General features: G+C 48.5%; 2 protein-coding genes across 3 annotated transcripts in view; one reads left to right on the top strand and one right to left on the bottom strand.

The window, feature by feature from the left end:
* Positions 1-15642, top strand: part of ZBTB3 (zinc finger and BTB domain containing 3) — a 223094-nt gene that overhangs the window by 110599 nt on the left and 96853 nt on the right. The window lies entirely within an intron of this gene.
* CFAP126 (cilia and flagella associated protein 126) lies at positions 1421-8690 on the bottom strand. Of its 2 annotated transcripts, XM_053369944.1 has the most exons (5): positions 8575-8689; positions 7256-7318; positions 6117-6197; positions 4277-4453; positions 1421-2552 (listed from the first exon to the last, which is right to left on the bottom strand). In XM_053369944.1, exons 1-5 carry the CDS (start codon positions 8599-8601, stop codon positions 1911-1913), a joined length of 990 nt encoding a protein of 329 aa, XP_053225919.1. In that variant the 5' UTR covers positions 8602-8689; the 3' UTR covers positions 1421-1910. The 2 variants fall into 2 exon arrangements, with proteins under 2 accessions (XP_053225919.1, XP_053225920.1); XM_053369945.1 differs by lacking the exon at positions 6117-6197 and having other exon boundaries at positions 8575-8690.

Below are 15642 nucleotides of genomic sequence, written 5' to 3' on the forward strand. Positions count from 1 at the left end.
AGCTTCTGAGTCATGTGGCCAGCATGACAAAGCCACTTCTGGCAAACCAGAGCAGCGCACGGAAACGCTGTTTACCTTCCCGCCGGAGCGGTACCTATTTATCTACTTGCACTTTGTGCTTTCGAACTGCTAGGTTGGCAGGAGCTGGGACCGAGCAACGGGAGCTCACTCCATCACGGGGATTCGAACCACCAACCTTCTGATCGGCAAGTCCTAGGCTCTGTGGTTTAACCCACAGCACCACCCACGTCCCTAGGGGAGGTCAAACCTCCCCCCCCATGGCATCACTGCATCCCTCCACTAAGTCTCAGGTTTGAGTCCTGAAATCTCAGGGTCTGGGATGCTGCTCCTGGGCTGGCAATCCTGTCTGTGGTAGGATGTAGCTTAGGGGGCTCCTTTCACACCTGCCAAGGGGGTGCTCTTAGTCTGCATCAGGGCTTTGCTCTCACAAGGCAGGGCAAGATTTCATGGGTTTATCTTAGGTGAGGGTACATTTCTGGGAGCTGAATGTGGTCCCCGAGGTGCCTCTGTTTGGCCCTCAAGACTCTCCCCAGGCAACACCCCTCTCTAGCCCTGCTTTGCACCTCCTTGCCTGCCTGGAATTATGTCCTTGAACTCTGATGCCTCTCACTTGCTGGATCAAAGACAGGGGTGGGTGGGGAATCATCTAGCCTAGGTAGAAAGGTAAACTTTGCATCCATTGCTCCACCCACTTTTGCCTCTGGCCCCGCCCTCACCTGCATGTGCACCCCCCCCCCAGAAGGGAATGTGACCTCTTTTCATTCCATCTTGGAAAATGCACTCCTTCTCTCGCAGGAGATAATGCTAAAATACCATCCTGGAAGAGGCCTCATCTCCTCTCACACCCAGGAGGCAAGGCCTCTTATCCAAGACACTGCCGGCTCTGTCCGGAAACAGACAGATATTTTTCTCTTCAGACCAATAACTTCTTTGCTTGTCCACAAATGGGCAGCTTATCCTATCCTTGTCGACTCCGAAGAAAGCCCAATGGAGCTTCTGCCCGGATAAATCTGTACAGAGGAAGACGGCCTTAATGAAATCAAAGTGCACACGACAAATTGATTTGACATTCCTTCAAGCTGCCGGCAGCCCTCGTGTTTTCCTTTAAATAAAAATAAAAATCAAGAAGAAGAAGAAGAGTTTGGATTTGATATCCCGCTTTATCACTACCCGAAGGAGTCTCAAAGTGGCCAACATTCTCCTTTCCCTTCCTCCCCCACAACAAACACTCTGTGAGGTGAGTGGGGCTGAGAGACTTCAGAGAAGTGTGACTGGCCCAAGGTCACCCAGCAGCTGCATGTGGAGGAGCGGGGAAGCGAACCCAGTTCACCAGATTATGAGTCTACCGCTCTTAACCACTACAACACACAAACAGGCAATCAAGACCTATTGGGAAACAGTGGTTTTTGGGGTTAGCTTTATTTAGTGTCTATTACCATGAAAACACCCATTCCATCATCAGCGGCCCCTGTGGTTGTAATTATTTAATTTTCTGATTGGCAAAGCTCGGGTTGGTTGTCTTGCTGCCCACTTGTTCGGGCAGGTCATCTCCTGGGCAGTGTCTCTCAGGCAGGGCTTTAACCCCCTTCCTTTTTTCGTTTTTCCTGAGGTTCAGGCGAGTGGAGAAATTCTTGGGTCTCACTTGTCTGGGCTGACCGGATGGAAGGTGTTTCTTGGTAGGTGGAACAGAGAAAGGGAACTGGGGTGGAATGGGGAGAGGGCAGGGGGTGGGGAGAAGCCCCAAGGTGGGGCGAGGTGAGACGGTAGGAGACGGGGAAAGAAACACATGCAGGCCCCCCAGGACGTCTCGACCAGACTGAGCAGAATGGCTTGTTTTCAACTTTCAACTCATTGGTAATAGAATTTTTCCATTTCCAGGCGGACTGGTTCTAACTGGACGGCTCCTCCGGGCCGTGGAGGGGTCGAGGAGAGGCTCCCTTCTCCCGCCAATCCGCACCCATGTCTAGCGGGGTCTTCCGGACATCTGGTGCTGCAAGGCTGCCTTTCGTGGTGGGCCGGCTGGACGCCAGGGCTTCGGCCAAAAGCGGGCTCCGTGGATTGGCTTCCATGGAGCCCGGGCGACATGAAGCCAAGAGCTCAGGGGTGCTGACCCCTTTGGGCTTCCCTTCCAGCGACCGGGGCCAGCCTGAAGCAGGGGCCTCTGCCGAGGCCGCCCTCCTAGCGGCAGGCTCCCTGGAGCTGGGGCGGCTCGGGGATGGGATTTTGGGGCTCCCATTTTCTTTCATGCGGACATCCATGGAACCGGGCTGGCGTGAGACCGGGATTTCGCTGGTGGCTGGAGGTCTGGGTTCCTTGGGCTCCATCTGCTGGGCATCCGGCAAGTCGTCTTTCATGCGGACGTCAATGCAACCGGGCTGGCGGGAGAGGGGGCCCTTGGGGGTGGCGGATCCTCTGGCTGCGGGGTCTTCCTGAGCAGGCATCTTCCCCACCGAGCCGGGACGCTCCGAGGCTTTTCTTGACGATGGGCCGCCTTTGACGGGTTTGCAAACGCGTGGTGGAGGGTCGCTTGGCTGTGGGGATTTGGGAGGGAGAGAATAGGGGGTTGCCCATCACTGCATAAATCACTAATAAATAAATCTAATAAAATAATTAATTAAACACATCGTCCTGCAACAGTGAGTTCCATCGTTGAAATACACTGGGAATGAAGCAGTCCACCTGTCTGTACTGTATCTCCTGCCAATCGGATTCAGTGGAGGATCACTGTTGGTTCATCTATCTCAATATTGTCTGCACTGTCTGGCAGCAGCTCTTTCAGAAAGAGAGTCTTTCCCCAGCCTTCTGCATAGAAAGCAGATGCTCTACAGCCCTTCCCTAATTCTCCAAAGGCTGCCTGGTTTCCTAAACATTTCTTGTGCCCTCCATCCTCCTTAGCTATCTAAAAAAGTTTCCTTATACATTTATCCGGGCAGAGTACAGTGATATACAAACAGAAAAAAAAACCCATTAAAAGCAGTACAGATCAATCATTAAAATGACTGGCAACTCAAGAAAATGTCAAAACAACTGCATAGGTCTGTCAGGATAAAACTGCATCACTCTAGCATTTCCTTTCAACAGTTTTAAGGAACATTTTGCAGTTAACCTTTCTGTGATCTCACAGCTATCAGTATGGCAAGCATGAGATGTGGGTCGCATCCACACCGTATACATTCAAAGCACACTTGGCAAACATTTAAAGCACATGGCTCCCCCCCCCCAGATAATCCTGGCAAATCTCGTGTGTTAAGGGTGCTGGGAACGGTAGCATTGTGCACAGTAAACTACAGTTCCCAGAATTCTTTGGGAGGAGTCATGCCTTGCCAGAAAGAGAGGCCTGTCTATGGCAAGCTTCCTAACCTCACGTCCTCCAGTTTGTTTGTTGGGACTACAACTCCCATCATGCCCGGACATTGATTATGCTACCTGCTGCTGATAGGAGCATAGAAAGGGGATTTCCACAATGACTCAGACTATTGCTCCATCTATCACAGCATTGCCAACACTGACTGGCAGCAGCTCACTACCTGGAGATCCTGGGGACTGAACCTGGGAGCAACAGCCCTTCAGCAAAGATACAAATACAGGAAACTACAGCTCAGAATTATCTAAACTGCCTGGCAGCCGCTCTCCAGGAATTCAACTGCTGTTTCATACCCTCCAAGATTCCTCCAATGAAAAGATGGACGTCCTAAGGAAAAGCGGGACATTCCAGGATCGAAACAGAAATAGGGACGGCTTCTGTAAATCCAGGACTGTCCCTGGAAAATGGGGACACTTGGTTTGCTGTTTGTTAACGGTTCCCCCATGCCAGGAACGGCAGTTCTTTGCAGTGTGCAGCCTGTGATTTACATGTGCATTAAGTGTGCTTCAAATGAATGGTGCAGCAGAGGTGACTTTGGATTCTGCAAAGGCTCCCTAGCTGTCCCGCTTGAAGAAGAGTTTGGATTTGATATCCCGCTTTATCACTACCCGAAGGAGTCTCAAAGCAGCTAACATTCTCCTTTCCCTTCCTCCCCCACAACAAACACTCTGTGAGGCGAGTGAGGCTGAGAGACTTCAGAGAAGTGTGACTGGCCCAAGGTCACCCAGCAGCTGCATGTGGAGGAGCGGGGAAGCGAACCCAGTTCACCAGATTACGAGTCCACCACTCTTAACCACTACACCACACTGGCTTGACCTACAGGTGTGTCCAAGAGGAGGATTCCAAACACCAACCCCTACCCCCCCCCCAGCCCAGCCCAGCCCATTTTACCTTGCCGGTGACTTCCGGGCAGAACCCGTTACAGGCGTTGTTCAAGGCCGTGGACCTGTTGATCCACTCGGTGAGATGGGCGGCTGCGTTCACCGAGCGGGACGTGAGGTTGACTTTGGCCGGGGGTATCTTCAGGGGCATATCCCATGTGCCCATGTATGTTCCCCAAGGGGAGGCCTGTAGGGGGGAGAGGAAGGAGAGAGCTCAAACACACGTGGGGGATGCAAGGACACAAGCCGAGAGCCCAGAGGCTGGCTCCGGCCAAGAGGCCCATCGGGTCCAGCATCCTGTTCTTGCCATGCCAGCCAGGTGACTACGGGGGAAGCCACCAAGCAGGACCTTAGCACAAAGGGACCCTCTTTCCCAAGGGAAGAAGAATGGATTTTGAAGTTAATGGACTAGGCAGAGATGGCAAAGTTGACAGCAGAAATAAGAGGTCCAAAAGATGAGAACTTGGTCCAAGAGTTGGAGGTTCTACTCGGACTATTTGATCAAAAACACTACAGCCAAATGAAATCGCAAGGGGGATTCGAATAACAGGCGAGGGAAGGAGAATAAATGAACGATGATAAAGTAAGTAGAAAATAAATAGCAGCTATGGCAGCAGATAAAGGAATAACAACAGGAGCATTGTGGGCATACGGATGGGAAGGCAAAATGTAATTACAGTGGTACCTCGGGTTACATACGCTTCAGGTTACAGACTCCACTAACCCAGAAATAGTACCTTGGGTTAAGAACTCTGCTTCAGGATGAGAACAGAAATTGCGCAGCAGCGGCATGGCAGCAGCAGGAGGCCCCATTAGCTAAAGTGGTGCTTCAGATTAAGAACAGTTTCAGGTTAAGAACGGACCTCCGGAACGAATTAAGTACTTAACCTGCGGTACCACTGTATGTATTATGTCCAAAGGAATAACGTCAAATTTCATGTAAAAAACTTACAAAATTATATATTAAAAATAAAAAAGCGCAACAGCAAATCTCCGGCGTTTGTGATTCCCAGAAACTCAGTGGCTCATTGCTGCCTCCCACAGCAAAGGGAGAACATAGCCATTGTAGCTACTAGCTATTGATGGAGTCGAGCATCTTTTTCTCCCAGTGGACAGCCAGCTGCTCCAAAGCGCAGCCAACAAGCGGGACTTGAGAGCCACAGCAACTCTGCCCACTTGTGAGACCCAGAAACTGGTATTCAGAGGGTGAACACTGGCGAGTGAACATCGCCATCACGACTTGTAGCTGTTGATAGCCTTATCCTCCAGGAATTCGCCCAGTCCCCTTTTTAAATCCATCTAAGTGGGTGCCTATCACTACCTTTTGCAGGAAGAAATCCCACTGTTTAACCATGCTCTATGTGGCAGGGTGGGATGCGGGTGGCACTGTGGGTTAAACCACAGAGCCTAGGACTTGCTGATCAGAAGGTCGGCGGTTCGAATCCCTGCGATGGGGTGAGCTCCCGTTGCTCGGTCCCAGCTCCTGCCAACCTAGCAGTTCAAAAGCACCTCAAAGTGCAAGTAGATAAATAGGTACCACTCCAGCGGGAAGGTAAACGGCGTTTCCGTGCGCTGCTCTGGTTCGCCAGAAGCGGCTTAGTCATGCTGGCCGCATGACCCGGAAGCTGTACACCGGCTCGCTCGGCCAATAAAGCGAGATAAGCGCCGCAACCCCAGAGTCGGCCACAACTGGACCTAATGGTCAGGGGTCTCTTTACCTTTAAGGAATGTGGCAGGCAGTCCATAAGGGGCATGGCCTAGGGAGAGTCCTGAAGGCCACACAAAAGTCCTGAAGGGCTGCATTCAGCCCCCAGGCCTGAGAGTTCCCCGTCCCTGGAGCAGAGCCTCACCTTGGAGCGTGGGACTGTCGGAAGCAGGTGTCCTCGGTCATTGGCTATAAACTGTGTGTAACCTTCCCGGGCAGAGGGGTGCTGCAGAGAAGATGGGAGGAGAATGAAGGCAGGAGGAAGCCCAAATATAGAAGGAGCAGCACTCCATTTACTAAGGGTTGTATCCAACCAAGTTTCCCTGAGGTGGCAAGGCTCCTTTGGCAACAACAAGGAACCGAGCTTTTAATGTCATCAGCCTGTCTTGTGGAACTCTCCGCCACTAGATATTCAGGAGGCACCTGCTGAAAATGTTTCCATTCTGTCAGGCTTACGCAGGCAATTAAGAACACTGCTTTCCACACTAGTTAACTGATTTTAATTTTTTTATATGGCTTTTATTGTATGGTTTAATGTACAGTTCTTGTGGAACTGCTTTGATATTTTCTGTATGATTTAGCAGCATTAAAAAAAAAAGTTCTACTCAGAGAATTTAACTGAACGTAATGGTCCCATGTTATTCATGTACATTAATTTTATTCTGAGCATGGATTGCATTTATATATAGCCCTTTTTTTCCTTCAATGAACTCAAGGCTCTCCTCCCCCTCCCCTCATCCCCACAACAACCTTGTGAGGTAGGTTAGGCCGAGGGGCAGGGATTGGCCTAAGGTCACCCAGTGAGTTTCATGGCTGAGAGAGGATTTGAACCCTGGTCTCTTCCAGGTCCTAGTCCCACGCTCTAACCACTGCACCACACCAATTAGTATCACCATTGTTGGATACAACCCACAATTTATATAAATATGCAGCAGAAGATGATGGTGACCAGAAATGTGCCCTTAATTGGATTTTACTATAATCATTTCTTAATTTTTATCACACTTAATGCCAAAATCGTCTTCTTGGAGGTTAACATGTTATAAAAACCACAACACAAACCATAAAATATATAAGCGTCCATAACCAAGATACAATAAAGCAATCCCCTGAAAACATTAAAAGGTCAACCTCCATAATCAAAATATGCAATAAAGCGATTAAAGCAAACATAAGAGTTTCCCCAACACTGGGAAAAGGGTGAGGCTTATTCTGTTGTTAGGAGAGCACCAGACCTATCTCCAAAGTCCGCTCATTCCACACTCGCTTCCAGAGGAAACTCACCTCCTTAGCAACTTTGGGAAGGTTCCAGTTCTGCAAATTCTTAGGATTGTACGCATCTTCATACTGCAAAACAAAGGGGGGGGGTAGCAGAGCTGAGATGTGGCAGGTTTAGTGCTGGTCCCAGAATACTGAGCGGTAAAGATGAAGTGTGCCTATGTGGAATGGAACATTGTCTTTCACTTTTAAAGAGATCCAGTAAGTTCCTAGTCCTCATGGTCATGAAATGAAATATATGAGCAAAATGGGGCAGAAATGTCGGGGAGAAAGGGGGTGGGCTGCTGTAGAGCTTATTACCCCTCCCCAGGAAGCAGAATATATTATGCCAAAAGCAGCGGGGGGGGGGGAGACATAGCTGTCAACCTTCCCTTTTTTTGCAGGAAATGCCTTTTCCCGCTGCTTCCCGCTGCTATCCCAGATTGTTAGATATCCCGTAGACTGTCCGCAGGACAGGTGAGGCTGCTGATACCTTATTATTTTCAAGGCTGCCGATCCCTTATTTTCAAATCTGAAAGTTGACAGCTATGGGGAGAGAGAAGGGAAGGAGCAGTTGGAAAACGAGGGGAGGGGGTGGCTTGTTGCAACCAGGTCTTGCTTGCAGGGTTCGCATGGGGCATTTGGTTGGCCACTGTGAGAAGAGGGTGAGAGGATTTTTCTTCCTGGGGGAGGGAGGGAGGGAGGGTAGGTAGTAGGTAGGTAGGTTCCCAGATGTGAGGAAGTGGAAAGCTTGTGACTAACAGACCCTGGAGGAGAGTTTAAACGGGGCAAGGGGCGGGCGAGATGGAGAGTCCTCTCCAAAATGAGATTGGGGGGGTCTCACTTCAAGGGAGGGGGCAAAGAATTCCTCCATGAGGACTTTATTGCAGATGGTTGTTTGGGGGACGCGTTGAAAGTGGGGAGAAGTTTGCCTCTTCGTAGGAGTTTTGGAGCAAATAACAAAGAAGGGCTGCCTCTAAACTAAGGAGGGAGAATGGAACTCCTCACGGTAGGGAGGAAAGGGGATTATTATTATTAGTATTAGTATTTATTTATATTTATTTATATTTATTTATTTATTTATTTATTTATACCCCGCCTATCTGGCTGGGTTTCCCCAGCCACTCTGGGCGGCTTTATTAAAATATTAAATACAATATTAAAAATAAAAATATATATTAAAATACAATAATTCGCCAAATATTAAAAGCATCCCTAAACAATTTCTCCTTGCCCTGAGCAATCCCATCCTCCCCTCCCCCTTTAATTCAAGCGTCTTATTTTGGAAATATAAGGGGTGGTTTCAATGAGGGGCAGCCTCTCTTCTCCCCCCCCCCCGCCCTCACCTGGCCAGAACTGTAGTGCGTTGCCATGCTGGCTGCTCTGCGTCTTTTGTTTGGGAAGTATCCTAGCAACGGGGGGTGTGGGCGTGGCTGGAAGGAGAAAAAAGCGTGCCAGCCAATGGGAAACCAGCCTCATAAGCCACGCCCAATCTCCGCCCTCCTTCCTTTCCTCCGTTTCTGTCATTCAAACCAGAGTTCTAAGCCACGCCTCCCTAGTCTACTCCCCCCTTCCCCCCCTCCGCCTTTCCTGCGCTGCTGGGATCCACATTAGGAACTAGAAACTTAGAATCATAGAATAGAATCATAGAGTTGGAAGAGACCACAAGGGCCATCGAGTCCAACCCCCTGCCAAGCAGGAAACACCATCAGAGCACTCCTGACATATGGTTGTCAAGCCTCTGCTTAAAGACCTCCAAAGAAGGAGACTCCACCACACTCCTTGGCAGCAAATTCCACTGTCGAACAGCTCTTACTGTCAGGAAGTTCTTCCTAATGTTTAGGTGGAATCTTCTTTCTTGTAGTTTGGATCCATTGCGCCGTGTCCGCTTCTCTGGAGCAGCAGAAAACAACCTTTCTCCCTCCTCTATGTGACATCCTTTTATATATTTGAAGATGGCTATCATATCACCCCTTAGCCTCCTCTTCTCCAGGCTAAACATGCCCAGCTCCCTTAGCCGTTCCTCATAAGGCATCGTTTCCAGGCCTTTGACCATTTTGGTTGCCCTCCTCTGGACACGTTCCAGTTTGTCAGTGTCCTTCTTGAACTGTGGTGCCGAGAACTGGACACAGTACTCCAGGTGAGGTCTGACCAGAGCAGAATACAGTGGCACTATTACTTCCCTTGATCTAGATGCTATACTCCTATTGATGCAGCCCAGAATTGCATTGGCTTTTTTAGCTGCCGCGTCACACTGTTGGCTCATGTCGAGTTTGTGGTCAACCAAGACTCCTAGATCCCTTTTCACATGTACTGCTCTCAAGCCAGGTGTCACCCATCTTGTATTTGTGCCTCTCATTTTTTTTGCCCAAGTGCAATACTTTACATTTCTCCCTGTTAAAGTTCATCTTGTTTGTTTTGGCCCAGTTCTCTAATCTGTCAAGGTCGTTTTGAAGTGTGATCCTGTCCTCTGGGGTGTTAGCCACCCCTCCCAGTTTGGTTAAGCAAACTTTTTCAGCAGGGGGCCGGTCCACCGTCCCTCAGGCATTGTGGGGGGGCCAGACTATATTTTTGGGGAAAATATGAACGAATTCCTATGCCCCACAAATAACCCAGAGATGCATTTTAAATAAAAGGACACATTCTACTCATGTAAAAACACGCTGATTCCTGGACCATCTGCGGGCCAGATTGAGAAGGCGATTGGGCCGGATCCGGCCCCCGAGCCTTCGGTTGCCTACCCATGCTATAGTGTATGTGTGTGGGGGGGTGTCTGTATATTTGCCTGCAAAGGGCCCTCTTCCATCCCTAACCCTCCCAAAAATAGGATTTGGAGTAAGGTTACCAGATTTTTTTCAATGAATCCGGGGACACTTTTCAACTTCAATGGATTTTGTCAGGGGATTGATTTGTAAATGTGGGGACTGTCCCCAGGAAACGAGGACGTCCGGTAAACTTAATTTAGAACCTCTTCCCAATGTATCCAACATATGTCTTCCCAGAGCCTTATTGCAGCACAGATCTAACCACTGCACCACACCATTCCCCAGTTCAAGCCCTCTCATTGCCCTGCCACCAGGAATAGAAGGGTTATTTCAAGGCTAATCATATGAGAGGGGGCTAAACCATCACCACCAAAATGGAACTTAAAGTGTGTCTTCTGTTTTAAACTTGGTGGTTTTTATTCCAGGCTAATTGCAATGTCGAAGGGGTGATCCTAAACCCGGTTGCCTCAGAGTAAACCCATTAGATTCACTAGGGCTTGCTTCTGAGTAGACATGCAAGGTAGCTCTAGGTCTTTTTTATCTTCCAAATTGGCTCAAAGCTATTTCAGTATTTCCTCACCTATTTTTCCCCTCTCTCACCCACCCCATATAGGAAATTTAAGTCATGGAATGGAGAATCCAATCTATCAGGTGAAGGGAATACTGGGAAGATCAGTTTTGTTTCCCCTGGGCCTTAGTCTGGCTACCCGTATGTGTTAAGGACTAGAAATTTGTTTTCTTCATTATTATTATTTTTCGCCCTATAGGACGCACTTTCCCCCCTTCCAAAAATGAAGGGGAAATGTGTGTGCGTCCTATGGGGCGAATGCAGGCTTTCGCTGAAGCCTGGAGAGTGAGAGGGGTCGGTGCGCACTGACCCCTCTAACTCTCCAGGCTTCAGGAAGCTATCCGCAAGCCGTGGGAGAGCTGCCTGCACCCAGAAGCTTGGGGCGCGCTGAGCTCAGCGCCCCCCAGGCTTCAGGCTTCGCACAGCTCTCCCACGGCTTGCGGATAGCAGCCTGTTCTGGGGGCTGGGGGGGAAATAATTTTTTGTCTTTATTTCCCCCCAAAAAAACCAGGCGCGCCCTATGGGCCGGTGCTCCCTATGGGGCGAAAAATACGGTATTTTTTTTAAAGGAAAAAGATAGATATTTTCAGGAGACTGGATATCGCACCTGGCGGCATAATGTGTATTGGAGAAGGACTGCGAGGAGACTAAGGTTCAAATCCCTGCTCAGGCTGACCTTCCCTACAGGGTTGTTGCGGGGATAAAATCCCCCTGGAGCACTCATTAGAAGAAAGATGGGTTGGTAGTAATAATTATTATTATTATAATAATGCCACATTCTGTATTTATTTTCCTGCATGTCTGTAGAATTTCGGTGCATTTGTAACTCCGGTCCTGACTTAATCCTGCAAACGCCGCCAGTCATGACTTCTATCAGTAATATCCAAAGCAACACGGCGACCAAGTACAACAATACGATGTCAATATAAACTCTTTATATAATCTATACAGAACATTGAACAGTATGAAATATATGAAATGCACTCTCTGCAAAACCAAATAAACAGAAATCTTATAAATCTCTGAAAGTCACAAAATATACACTCTTGATGGATTCTCTTGAAAACATAGAACCAAATGAAAGTCTTATGAGTCTCTGAAAGTCTTTGTAGACTATGCAAGTCTCTGAAAGAAGCAGCGGGTCAGTTTCTTATCGTGATTTCTAAGCAGTCACGATTTCTAAGCAGCAGCCCTCTCTACCAGCCAGGGCTTGCCACAGCACCAGGCGAGGTGTGTTTGTCGTGGGGGGTACGCAGAAACGACTGGGAAATGCGTCTCCTGAGCATGGGCAGAGTAGTCAGTTCTTGCTACTGAATAACCACAGCCAGGTAGGGCAGGGAAATACCAATACCTGAAGCCCTGGAGTGCTGCTGCCAGTCAGTGTAGCCAATGCTGGGTGGGCCAATAGTCTCCGATTCACTATAAAGCAGCATCTTATGTTTGTCGCAGGAACCCTCCCCCCCCCAATCATTCAGTTTGTACAAACTTCACTCACACTCACACACTACATATGCTACGCTTTCTCTATAAATTCATAGAAAATCAACCATACACCGGATTTGCACTGTTCCACTTTTATTTTACTCCATGAAGGAAGGACTACAAAATGGGGAAGGTTTGATACAGGGCAGCCATAATCTCTTGAGCATACCAGCACATCCACAGGAGCCCTGCCCAGTTCCTATGCCAACCCTGATGGTCCTAGACAGAAGACCATCAAGATCACAAAGAACTTGCATATGGGAGTGGATTCAGCAAGGACTGGAACAAAGGACAATGATCAGCCCTTCCCTCTGGGGGCAGGAAACTGCAAACTCCCCTCTGTCACCTGGAAAGTACTCATGGGGAGGGGGAAAGGGGGAACCAGCCAGGTGACAGGACACTCAGGTTACCACCACAACTCCTCCCTCAACCCCTCCTTTCTGTGATGTATGTATGATGTTTCTGGGGGTGGTCTTGATCTACAAGGTGGCAATTTCAAAAGTCTTTATAAGGCCTTGCACACCATTTTTCTGGGTCCTTCCTCTCTCCTGCAAGTGAGGGGAGCACCCTGTTGCAACAGTTCAATAAAGGCCAAGCCTACAGGCTGCTGTTTTGCTCCAAGTTATCCTGGTTGGTGTCTTTGTTTTTGTCCAAGGGAGCCCTCGGATTTTTCCGTTAACATGTTCATGTTTAAATCCGATCACTACTCAAAATCAGAACTGGAAACTCACTTTAATGTTAGAAGAAGGGCCATAACTCAGTGACAGAGCAGCTGCACTTTATGTGGAGGGCCTTGGGTTCAAATCTCCAGCGTCACCGCCAGGTAGGGCTGGGCCAGGCCTGACGAGCTGCTGCCAATCCGTGCAGACAGTACTGGCTTAGATGGAGCAATGACTTCTGACGCGCTATAAGGCAGCTTCCTTTGGACCTAACCAGGCTTTCCTGGAGGTCACCTAGCCCAGCCGATGCTCCGAAAGCCTGCGGCCGCTACATCGCCTCTTAATTTCATTATTGCATTTAATTAATCACTGCCTGCAGCGGCACCGAGAGTCGGGTCTGTGCGGTGTAAATCAACTTCTCCTTTTCCTTCCCCACGTTCCCCAGGGACGCCTGTTGCCGATTTCCCTAATCAGTTTGCGCCATATTTCTTGGAAGCCTCGCTCTCTGGGGAGAAGAGCCGGCAACCGTGGCCTCTCTTTTGCAGGCTGAGCCGGGAGTGTGTGCATTCCCTCCGCCCCAGCGAGCTTCTGCTGCCAATAATTAAATTGCATTTGCATGCACTGAACGAGAGCGACGGATTAATTTACAAGGATAATTAAAGCGGGCCAGACGCGGCCTGTGTTTTTTTTTGTGTGTGTGGGTCCCTCTCCCCCCTCCAGCACCGGCTGCCTGCGTTTTATGGGAAGACACGTCAAGCAAACAGGCTTCGCTTGCTAATGACGGACGGTGAAGCTGCCAGCCTTGCATCTCCTGAGCTGAGAAACCAGGAGAGGCGCCTGCGAAACCCTGCATAGCTAGACCGGGCCTGGCTCAACCCATCCATTAGGAGAGCCCTGCAGGATCCGGCCCATGGCCCATCTAGTCCAGCATCCTGTTCATCCTGCAGCCAAAACCCACAAGCAGGGTTTGTTAGAATTCCTGCTCCGTGATTGCAGTCATGGGATTGTTGTCTTCCACATGACGGTGTATGTTTTGACTCCACGGAGTGGGAAGTGACGGAGACAGGATGTTTGTGTTACTGTGTTCCATGAAGTGGGACTATTGTCCTTTGTTCTTTTTCTCTTTGCTGTCTGGTGCTAGAGAGAGAGGGAGCCATGTTGCAGTGCTCCATGTGTTATGTACTGAGTTGAATAGGATCCAAAATGCAGCAGTCTGATTGGTCCTAGAACAATAGGATTCAGAATGCAACAGTCTGATTGGTCCTAGAACAATGCAGCAGTCTGATTGGTCCTGGAACAATAGGATTAAGAATGCAGCAGTCTGATTGGTCCTAGAACAATGCAGCAGTATGATTGGTCTGCAGGAGCCACTCAGTCCAGCTCCAGATGGAAGAGAATCCACAACCTGATTGGCCTACAGGAGAATTCCGTAATTAGCCAATCACGTGCAGCCCATTGTGTAAATAATGTATATAAAGCAGACACTTTGGGGGAACTTTCATTCCTCCTCCCACTATAAGCTGAATAAAGAGCATGAAATCCACTCTCGACTCTGAGTATATTTCACCATGTGTGTTTATATGTAAATAAAGTAGATTAGCCAAAATGCTGAGTTGCTGAGGTCTGTCACGCGAACAGCGCAGACTGTGGATCCCTAAGTGTGCCGGTGTCGGTTGGCATCGGTCGCTGTGATTTTCGGGCTGAAGAAAGCTTATGAAGCTCCCGAACGATCGACCAAGAGGGAGGGAACATGCCAGTCGAGCATGTGTCTCTGCCAGGGTCCTACTCGAATGTAGGCCAAACTCCTGACAGGGTTGCCATATTCCAAAAAAGTAAAAACCAGGAAGACCCCCAAATTGCTGAGCTATTTTTTTTTAAAGGAAACTGCTGAAATACTTAGGTATTTTTTGCACAATCCCCAGAACCACCTTAAGCCACCCAAGCCAGACATATGGCAACCGGACATGACAAGCAAGACCTGAGTGCAAGAGGAACTCTTCCCTCCTTTGTTTTTCAGAAAGGGGGGTTCAGAAGTATTGCTGCCTCAGACCTTGGATGGCAGAGCATCACCCACAGGGACAGTAGCCATCAATAGCTCTCTCCTCCATGAACTTGTCTAATGCTCTTTTAAAGCCATCCAAGTTGATGACCTTCCCTGCGTCCTGAGGCAGTGAGTTCCATAGGTCCGCTCTGTGCTGCATGAATTAGGACTTCTTTTTGTCACTCAGCTTCACTGGATGTCCCCGTGTTCTGGTGTTATGAAAGAAGGAGAAATGTGTTTCCCTACGCATTTGCTCAATGCCTGATTTTATAAAGAGTTATTTAATTATAAATAATGGTTATAACTGAAATCTTAAAAATTATAGTATTTAGCGGTTGGAAGGTTACACAGCCTACCTCACAAGGTTGGCAGGAGGTTAAAATCAAGGGGAGGATCTTTAACACTGCCATGAGTTCCTTGCAAGAAGAGTGAGAATTTTAAAAAGGTCATAAATAAATTAAGCCTCAACCCCACTTATGGGTGGGGAGGGGAAATACCTGCCTTAGATTAATCAACTTGAAACTTTAGTTGATTAATCTACTGCTGAAAGCGTAAAGGCTGAATGAAAACATGAAAAACAGCTGTTGATGTTTTTTTAGAGTTTGTTTCACCATTAAAACACACAGACACAATTTTCTAAAACAAGTTATAAATCATTCTACAGAACAGATCATTTTAAGTTTTGTTTTTTTGAGGGAGGCAGAGAAATTGGCACACGAAGCCACAGAAATTAGGACCAGCACCTCCTCTTCTAAACAGCATCCCCCCCCAATAATTTTATTGGTTTTCATGTAAATACAAGAACTACAGTACTAATACAGCATTTTTTTGACAGCAGTGTTTCCTATCAACTGCAGCTGGTATAGCCACCAGCCAGTGATGCCCAGCAGAGAAGGAGG

Source organism: Podarcis raffonei, chromosome 16 (assembly GCF_027172205.1).
Source record: "Podarcis raffonei isolate rPodRaf1 chromosome 16, rPodRaf1.pri, whole genome shotgun sequence".
NCBI lineage: Eukaryota > Metazoa > Chordata > Lepidosauria > Squamata > Lacertidae > Podarcis > Podarcis raffonei.

Excerpts from the sequence above, each read along its gene's own strand:
- CFAP126 (XM_053369944.1), bottom strand. The coding sequence starts at position 8,601 with ATGGCAACGCACTACAGTTCTGGCCAG. Across the intron at positions 7,319-8,574 it reads CGCACTACAGTTCTGGCCAG|TATGAAGATGCGTACAATCC; the intron begins GTGAGGGCGGGG and ends TTTGTTTTGCAG. Across the intron at positions 6,198-7,255 it reads TTCCCAAAGTTGCTAAGGAG|CACCCCTCTGCCCGGGAAGG; the intron begins GTGAGTTTCCTC and ends TCTTCTCTGCAG.